At 48.3% G+C, this 9,381-nt stretch overlaps 1 protein-coding gene across 1 annotated transcript; it reads right to left on the bottom strand.

Moving 5' to 3' along the window:
• Positions 1-847: 847 nt before the first annotated feature.
• SRRM2 (serine/arginine repetitive matrix 2) lies at positions 848-9,381 on the bottom strand. The gene is made up of 13 exons (XM_036089573.2): positions 9,151-9,381; positions 7,337-7,395; positions 5,618-5,889; positions 4,635-4,742; positions 4,285-4,449; positions 4,029-4,106; positions 3,555-3,617; positions 3,421-3,453; positions 3,168-3,218; positions 2,897-2,989; positions 2,545-2,811; positions 2,052-2,247; positions 848-1,025 (listed from the first exon to the last, which is right to left on the bottom strand). Exons 3-11 carry the CDS (start codon positions 5,857-5,859, stop codon positions 2,769-2,771), a joined length of 876 nt encoding a protein of 291 aa, XP_035945466.1. The 5' UTR covers positions 5,860-5,889; positions 7,337-7,395; positions 9,151-9,381; the 3' UTR covers positions 848-1,025; positions 2,052-2,247; positions 2,545-2,768.

The raw sequence follows: 9,381 nt of genomic DNA, 5'->3' as shown, positions 1-9,381 counted from the left end.
CTTGTCGGTGTCCTAGACCGAGACCGTCCTCGTCTTGCAGGTGTTCTAGACCGAGATCTCCCTCTTCTGGCTGGGGTTCTAGAGCGTGACCGACCACGTCTGGCTGGGGTTCTAGAGCGTGACCTGCCACTTCTCCTGGCTGGTGATCTGCTACGAGACCTCCGTCGTACTGGTGACCGGGTCCTAGATCTGCGCCTAGCAGGTGTTCTAGAGCGAGACCTGCCCCGCCGGGCTGGTGTTCTAGAGCGAGACCTACGTCTGGTGGGTGTTCTGGATCGTGATCTCCGCCTGGCAGGTGTTCTAGAGCGAGACCTGGCCCGACGGGCTGGCGTTCTAGAACGAGATCTGCCCCTAGTCGCTGGGGATCTAGAGTGTGACCTGCCTCGCCTTGCTGATCTAGACCTGCCTCTTCTCTGGGTATTTCTGCTTCTAGACCAGCCTGGTCGCTGAGGAGACCTAGAGCGGCCACGTCGCTGGGGGCTTCTGGATCGTCCCCACCTCTGTGCAGACCGGGACCTACGCCACTGAGGGGACCGGGACCGAGAATGACCTCTCTTGGTAGGGGTTCGAGACCGAGATCGTCCCCTCTTAGTAGTGGTAGGGCTACGGGACCTCCCCACTCTTCGAGAAGGGGTATGAGAATGTGACTTATCCCGCTTTGCCCGGCCATGTGAGCGACTCTTGGATGTGGGAGAAGAAGAAATTTCTCGGCGGGACCCAGGAGCTGGTGCAGGTTTAGGACTTTCAGGGGAAGAGCTGGCATGTCGAGAAACTTTGGTAGGTTGAGGGGATGGTGGGCAGCTCTCTGAAGAAGACTGGGGCGGTTTCTCAGGAGACTTAGTTAGTGAACGGCCCCGGGGTGGGGAAGCCTCAGATGGGGGGTTCACTGGCTCCTGACTTAACGTGATTGTTGCAAGGGGTTGTGGGGAGCCGCCATGTTGCTCAGCAAGGAGCGGAGTGGGAGCAGGTGGTTCTGGGCCTGTGCTGCTCCTTTCCGGAGAAGGGCTAGGTCGAACTGCAGATCTCTAAGAGCAGGGGAAAAAAGTATGGATAGGAATGTAAGCACCAAAACTTCCTATCACCCGTAAGAGCCCAACACCCTTCCCAATGAAATTTTTCTCTGCACACCCTATTACACCGACTGGTCCCTTTCCTCACCACAGGCTGTCATTAACAAAAAGATCATACAAAAAGTGGAGAAAACACAAAAATATGGACAAGCTATCACTTTAAAACTCTTATTATCTAAAAAAAAACACAATGCAAACAACTAATGCATGATATATTGTAACCACCATAACAAAATGCCATGACGTTAAAAAAAAGGCACTTTTTTAAAACGGAGAAACAAAGCGGTTTCCCAAAGTGGGAGGCATCTAACTTTACCCTTGAAAAAAATACTGAAATAAAAGAACAAAAGCAAAAATTTGATGACATGATTTATGTAAATAAGACTATGATGAACTATAGAAAAGAAAAAGTAGACCCAAGTTATAAAAGCTTTAAATATGAAATCTTTGTGGTGATCCAACTTGTAGTTTAGAAAAAGAACTCTGGATGACATGGAAAATGGACAAAAAAGCTAAGAATTTAGTGAAGAGCAATTTATGTAATAGCTGAAACAGGAAAGCATCATGAATAGGGCTCAATCAGAATAACCACAAAATGAAAAGTACTGAAAAGACAAATATAGTAGTGTTTTCAAATTGCAAGCAGCAACCCAATGGGTTAAAAACTCTTAGCTACACCTAGCATTTAACAAAATAAAAAACTAGACATAAGTACTACAACAAAATATCATTAAAAAAACACTTGCCCAAGCTGTACATAAAAGTATAAAACATTGATGTAAAACCTATTAATAAATAAGCAGTCAAGTTTAAAAGACATAATTCTAAAAAATTTGCCAATGTAAAAAAAACTTGATAACTAAGACAAATGCATTAAAAACATTAAATTCACTTCTTTCAAAAACTTCACTTCCCTCCTTCTCTTCAAACACCGGTCCTAACCCTGCAACCCAAAAAACATCCATTAACTCAGTAACATACCTCCTTGTCTTTATCTTTGTCTTCATGAGGACTGCTAGGCTGCTTTGTAGAGGGCTCTGGGCTGCTAGGCTGCCCTATGTTGGTGGTACCTGGTTCCTTAGAAGGTGCATCTCCCTCCCCTCGACGCCCTGAAACAGGGGAAGGACTTCGCCCAGTCAAGGCAGTTGTATGCGTTTTTGCTGCTGCACTTCGAGACCTGAGGAAGGTAATTGAGGGCAGGGAAGAGGAAGGAAATCAGCTCAGGGGAGAACAGAGAACCCCCTCCCCAGCTCCCATCCACCTTTCCTGAATGTACAAACCCTCTTCCAAAAAGCCTTCTCTTACACATACGACTCAAATCACTCATATGGAAATTCAAGTCCAATTCACTTTGGTCCTTTTCTTCCCAACACAGTCCCCAAAAACGTTCTCCCTCTACCCCTTTACTCACCTCCCCCAACCTCCCCCAACCCTCCACCCTGCCCATTCCCTACCCACTTCATTCACAACTCACCTCTGAGCCCACCTCCTTCAGGAAGCCTTCCCCGATTAAGGAAGCCAGGGTAAGGATTCCTTCCTCCCCCAGACACCACGAACAAACCACCACCCCCCCTATTCTGGCAGTCCATATACATCAGAACAAAACAAAAAATAACAAAATAAACAAAAACAAAAACAAAAAAAAGAGAAGGGGAAATGTATATGTCTGTCCATCCTGTTGCTTTAGCCTGTCAGCTCCTAGAGGGCAGGGACCGTGTCTTCCGAATGGTCTGTGCAGCGCCTAGCACACCGTGGGCGCTCAATAAATATTAAATTGATTAACCCACAAGTCCCTCTCCCTCCCTTCCTCCTGGACCACCCCTTACCGACTGCGGGAAGTATCAGAAGAGGAAGCAGAGTCAGCAGATGTTGAACGGTGGGCCCGACGGCTCTTGGGGGCTGGTGTTGTACTTCGAGACCTGAAGGAAGGCCACCACAACTCAGGGTTCTGTCACGCTTGTACTGGATTCTAACCCATCTCTCAACCCTCTACCATCTATCTGTCAAGGACATAACTAATTCTCCCCTATCCCCCACCAAACAGTCTTCACCTACTTGTTAAGCAAACTACCCTCCAATCCACACAAATTCACTCACCGCTTCCGCTTCTTGTCTTTAGATTTACGTTTGCTCTTTGGAGTGGGAGACCTGACAAATAAAAGTAAAATTATTAAAAGTAATCATCATTTTAAAACAAAACCAAAAGTAAAATGGAAAGAATCAGGGAATTAACAGTGCAAGATCTGAAAATTGAGCTATATTCCAAGAAACCCCCTAGAGAACAGGCAAGGCCAACCTGGCTCACCATTCCATGTGCCACTATGCCCTTTATGCCCCAAAAAGCTCTTACCTATGCTTCCGTTTTTTGGATTCAGACTCTGACCTGTTAGAGGGGGAGGAGGGGAGAAGAAAAAAACATGAACCAATACCTATGCCTGGACTCATCAAGCCTCTCCAATCACTCCACGTACTCCCACCTCATACCTGTGCTTCTTCTTCTTAGAGCTCTTCTTCCTCTCTCGTCGAGGAGAGCTGCTCTCTGACCTGCTAAAGATGGGTTCAAAAACAAAGTCATTCTGCTCGGCTCCTTCCCTGACCTTCCCATTTATAATCCACCTCCAAAAGAGGCTTCTTCTAAGCGCAAGAAAAAAAAAAGCCTAACAGCACCAAGGTCTCAGACTTACTCTCCAAAAGACTTAAGTACCTCTAGCATAAAGCAACAAATCTCAAAATGAAAAAGAAAATCCAATTTAAGATGTTGCTGGTTAGTTCCTAGTTGGCGGAACTGCAGAATCAACCCTTCCCCACTGAAGAAACATATTCATTCTCGGACTGAAATCTGAAGAGTAACTCCCTCTTCCCTGACAACTCTCACCTGCTTCCAAGAACTATTTTCTTGAAAAAGAAAATGACAGGATTAGTGCTCTGGCTATTAGAGTAACTTTCCAACTAACTTACCGTCCTCTATCTTTCTTCTTTTTTTTCTTTTTTTGCTTTGGGGTGGGTGAGCGAGAACTGCTGGACTCCCGAACAAGACTTGGAGAAAGATGAAAAGATGCAGGATGAGTGCTAAGACAAATTTTAAGACATTTCGACTTCAAAACAAAATCAGAACAGTTTGATAGGAAATACTCCAAAAAACCCTCACAAAAACAAGTAACAGAGTACACAGAATCAAGAAAAGAAGCTGACGTAGATTCTCGGCCTTGAGTACCTGTAAGGTTTGGGAGGCTCTGGAGCTGGTTGTTTAGCTTCTCGAGCACGACGCTGAGGATCAAAAGAGCTGCCATCCACATAGGAATCACTGATGCCAAAGGCAGCACGGAGTCGCTCATTTTTCTTCTCATTCAGTTCTGCCAACTGGTGAGTCTCAGTTACCCTAGGGGGAAAAAAAGGCAAAGGTCAGAAGGAGTTAGCAAAGAACAGAGTCATATTCACACAATTGTAGGCAGCCAAATGGGCCAGGGAAAAGAAGATGAGAGCAGGGAGAATGTACAAGAAAAGAGGGTAACAGAAACAGCTATTTAGCGTCCAGAGAAAATAAGTGATAGTGAAAACACTCACGCTGGCCTCTGTCCTGGGGTCTCTTCCTTGCCCCCAGGGTTCACATCCTTCTCCAGCAACATGAGTCGAAAGGTAGCCACCTTTTCCTGAATTTGCTGTTCCTCGTACCTAAAGAACAAATCCCTTCAGGGTTAAAGTCTGACTAGGCACTTTCCCCAGTCCCAGGTTTACAGTTTCCTCATTCCCAAGAGGATCCCCCTTCCCTTTCCATGCACACATAAAAACTTTTCAACTCACTGTCCCCCAAAGGGCCTTTCTCTTAAATCTTTCTCATCTTTTCCTGTTATCTTCTCTCCACTTACTATAGCCTCTAGAACAGTGGATTTTAAACATGCTACACTCCAGGGGCCAAAAGAGGAAAGTTAAACAGAGTTCCAGGTGCTCCTCCCCAACTTCAACAACAGGTATTTCCTGAGATTCCGAAAGTACATTGTATAAGAAGGGTGCCACTGCTGAAGTTTGAAAACCACTGCTCTAAAAGGTCTTCTGCCTGATTGTGCCCCTTTTCCAAAATTTCACTTCCCTACCCAACTCATGATCCCCTCTTATCCAGGTATTATTCCAATTCCTGTTTTCCTGCCTTCGTGTACTTTCCAAAGCCTCAATCCTTCAATCCATTTACTTCCTCTTCTCTACCAATAACACCACCTGTCAGCTTATACCTTAGCTCTTCTCTTCCCTGGTACCTGCTTTCCCACCTCCCCTTAAAGCACATTTTTTTCTATGGCTCCCCTCTTTCCCCATGTGCCTCCACCTAAATAATTCAGACTCCCTGAGGCTTCCTCTTGTCACAGACACAGTTTCCTCATCTCCCACCTTGAGCTGTCCCTTAACTCCTTTCCATTTTCTAGCTCCTTTATCTCCTCCCCTCCTACAACTCCTCTCCAGGCCTCTTCAACCAGCCCTAAGCTCCCTACATCCCACCTAATTCCCCCAGCTCTGCACTCACTCAGTGCTTGGCTCTCCCCCAGCCCTCCCCTCACCCCTGCTCTTCCATCATCTCCTCCAGCTCGAGGCATCGCAGCTCCACGCGCCGCTTGCGCTCGTGGTCCAGGATGTCAGGATTAGGCCGCTTCACCAGGGCAGCCTCCAGGCGCCGCAGTTCCTCCTCTCCCTTGTAGTCAGGCCGCTCACCCCGGCGGCCCCGCACCAGGGACAGGTTGCGCTGGACGTAGCCGTTGGTGCCGCTGCCCCGGGGCGTCGGCAGCCCGATCCCGTTGTACATGGCCCCGTGCCCGGGGGGGCACCACCGCTCCTGAGGGGGAGCGGGGAAACACGGGTCAGGCCCCTGACCCCAAACTAACCACTTACCATCACCCAAATCCTTGTTCTCCTTCATCTATTTCAACATGAATCTCCACACTAAACCTCCCTTAGCTGCATAATCCTCCTGGTCTCCTAACAAAAACCCTTCCTTACCCTTCCCATACTTTCCATTAAAATCACAGCCCAGCTCTTACAGCCTTTCCCCCCAAAGTGCAAGAGCTATTTCCATTTCTGTTTGCACCTAGATGTTCTTTTCCACCCTAAGAAAACAAGAAACCCGTTTCTCTCAAATTTCTCCACACTGCCTCTTTATTCTCCCTTGGCCCCAATAAGCACAAGTGTTGTCTCCACCAACTAATCTAATCCCTAACATCTGGTAACCTACTGAGGCCTCCAAACAGCGCACAACCACCACCACAGATCTGTAGCCACTAAGGCCCACAATACAAGTTCAAAGATTCTTCTAAGAACTGACCTGAGAATTTCAGACTACACTGTTATGGAAACAAAACAGACTAAACAACCCCTACGTATTTGAACAGGTGGACTGATTGGTTCCTGACATAAGCCAAGTGTCCTGTACACCCTCACATTCAAGAATAAAGGCCAGTAAGCATATCAGAAACACAGAACCTTGGGTGTAGAATCCTCTTGTATTTTACCTCCCAGAGGTAAGAGGCCATTTCCTGAATTCCAATTATCAATAAGCTCCTATCAACTACCTCACCTGGTATCTTATTCCTTTAATTTCCTTCCCATTGGATTTCTTACATGATTTGCAGCTCACCCGAGTCTCATTAGTTCCTCTTTAACATCACCTGTTTTCAATTCAATGCTCTGAATACATCAAATCAGCCTCCTCTGCTCCAACTGTTCCCATACCCTCTACATTCCTTGCCCTAAACTTACTCAGAAGCCCCCTCACTCTTTATACCCCCCCATTCACTAACATCAGTCAGCTTTCCCTATCAATACCCTGTATCTCACTTCCTAGAGTTTCTCTTCGAGGCCTGCCTTATCCCTCTTATCTTATCTCCGTGCGTTCTACCAAGTTCTATCCTCTCAACCTGTCCCAACCCCAGCATGGCTCTGAAGAGCCCTCAAGCTCCCATCCTTCTGGTTAGATTTCTTAGCTACGCATACTCTATTCCTTTTCCCTACTATATGCACTTTATTTCTTCCCCCATCTCATCCTGTCGAAGACAGCTTCACAAAGCATAAATGAGGGAAAACTACCCCAAGACAAAACCCAAGAAACAAGTGGAGAAATTAATAGATAAAATCGAATAAAAAGAAATGCTATGTTTTTAAAATTCCAGAATAAAAAAACAGCACACAAATACCTGGAAGAATGTACTAAAACAAACAACAACAAAAATAAGTATGGGAAGACAGTGAATGGAAGGAAAATTGCCCAATTCCAGAACTGCTTGTACCTCTATCCCCAAACTCTAAAGGCTGGATCCTTGCCCAATCCCAGTAGCACTCAAGAGGGCTGAAAACAAAAAGAAAACAACACTAAGGTAAAGGAGTAACAAATGAGGCTAAATCTAGGAAAAGTAGAAATGCACATTCAAAAAAAAGAAAAATTTCTTTACAGCACAAGAAATCAGTTTCTCTATCTTCCAACCTTCACTTTTGTTTTCTCAAATACCAACCCTCCCCACTCTAAACCTAGGTCCTTCTTTGCCTCTCTAAACCCCACCTAATTTCTGCCTCCCTTACAGAATGCTTCTGACATACAATTAATTCTTTAACTTAACCATTCACCCACACTTCCATACCACCTCACACAAAAATCCTCCCACTCCCTTAGGAGGGAAAACCAAGAGCTAAGGAAAGGGTTTTAAAACACAACGAATTGTAGAACTTTTAGGGAACAAGTCCCCCCCCCCCCGGGGGGGCAAAACAACCCTCAAAACACTAAAAGGAAAGACCAAAGAGGAACACCAACACACAGAAAAATCATCAAAACCAGGTAACTTAAACAGGCATTCTTAACTGGGGTCCACAGACTGTGAGCACTCAAGCTACCCAAGCTAAAGTCAAAGAATAAATATAAGCTGCAAAGCAAGACAACAGAATTTCTTTTGTTGGAAAATTTCATCACGACGCCAAACTAACAAAGAGATATAAGGCAATCTGGAAATCCAATACTGAGATACTCAAGGAACGCACCAAAAACGAGGTGGATGTGCAGGAAAATGGACATAGGTAAGCGCAGTAAGGGGGCATTTCGGTAGCTGGGCGGACACCAGGGAACCCCCAAAATTTTAAATAGTTCTAAAACAAAACCTAAAGCCACACACTTAAAAGACAACGAGACGCTCTTTTTGAATTTTTGGTCCAGACGACATCTTAGATAAGCGTGAGTGGAAACGAAGGTTCATAAGAGTTGGGTGCCAAATAATCCGAGTCGGCGCCCAGCGTTTTCTTCCCAAGGAAGGGCTCCAACGGCCTCCCCAGCTTTAACACAACTTTTGAAAGACGACGAAAAAGTGGAAAACTAAAAAAACACTTATGAAAAAGAAAAGTACACGGTCTGCCTTTACGTACCTGAGCTGAACACGTCTTTCAAAAAAAAAAAAAAAAGAAAAAAAAGAAAACCAAGGTTTGGAGCTCTCCTCTCCCCACCGCTTCGAGACCGACAGTAACGAGTCTGAAGGGCCCCAATATGCGCGGCACCTAGTCCCAGGCCTCCCTGCAGCGGCGGCGCCGCCAAGGCCTATTTTCGGCCTTGAGGCATGGGGGAGGGGGCTGCGTGGCGCCCAGGAGTCTGGGAGGCTCCGCGCCGGACCGCAGGCCCGCGGGAGGGACTGAGAAGCCGGAGGCCGGAGAGGTTCGGAGGAAGAGATCCGGGAACAGGCCCCCGCCGCCGCCGCCGCCTCCCCGCCGAGAAAATGTCGGAAGGGGCAGCCGCGGGAGGGCCTCCTCGGCCGCACGCGTGGGGGAGGCGAGAAGCCGAGGCGAGCGCTCCCCCTCCTCGTCGCGAGCGCGCGCGAGCCCGAGAGCAGTCGGCGGCGCGAGCCGTTGCCATGGGGGAGGGGGAGGGCAGTAAAAGCCCGCGCGCGACAGGAACCGAAGGAAGGCGGGGGGGGGGGGAGGCAGGCGAGCGAGGGCGTCCGCGTGAGCTAGGGGCGGCGAGCGCGCGTGCGCGCGGCGGCCTGGACCGTTCTCCGCGCGCTTTGGCCTCGCGCCGGGGGCCGCCGCCCCTCCCCCACCCGGCTCGCGCGCTCCCTCACCCTCTCACCCGCCGCCGCCGCCGCCTCCACCCGCCGCCTCCGAGGGGGAGAGGTGCTGCCGCTGCTGCTACTCAAGCTCCCGAGTCCCTCGGGGCCTGGAGCTGCCGCCTCGCTTCGCCGGTCCGCCCGCCTCAGCCGACACCGACGCCTCCTCGCTTCCTCAGGGGCCGCAGCGGGCTCCGACTGCGCCACTCGCACCCCGCCTGGGCCGCGCTGCACGTCAGCACGACCAACTAAGT

The sequence above is a fragment of the Halichoerus grypus genome, chromosome 6 (assembly GCF_964656455.1).
Source record: "Halichoerus grypus chromosome 6, mHalGry1.hap1.1, whole genome shotgun sequence".
NCBI lineage: Eukaryota > Metazoa > Chordata > Mammalia > Carnivora > Phocidae > Halichoerus > Halichoerus grypus.
The sequence above is the reverse complement of the archived record's forward strand: the minus strand, read 5'-3'. Positions and strand labels throughout refer to the sequence as shown.

Excerpts from the sequence above, each read along its gene's own strand:
- SRRM2 (XM_036089573.2), bottom strand. The coding sequence starts at position 5,859 with ATGTACAACGGGATCGGGCTGCCGACGCCCCGGGGCAGCGGCACCAAC. Across the intron at positions 4,743-5,617 it reads GAGATGATGGAAGAGCAGGG|GTACGAGGAACAGCAAATTC; the intron begins GTGAGGGGAGGG and ends TTTGTTCTTTAG. Across the intron at positions 3,454-3,554 it reads TCTAAGAAGAAGAAGCACAG|GTCAGAGTCTGAATCCAAAA; the intron begins GTATGAGGTGGG and ends CCCCTCTAACAG.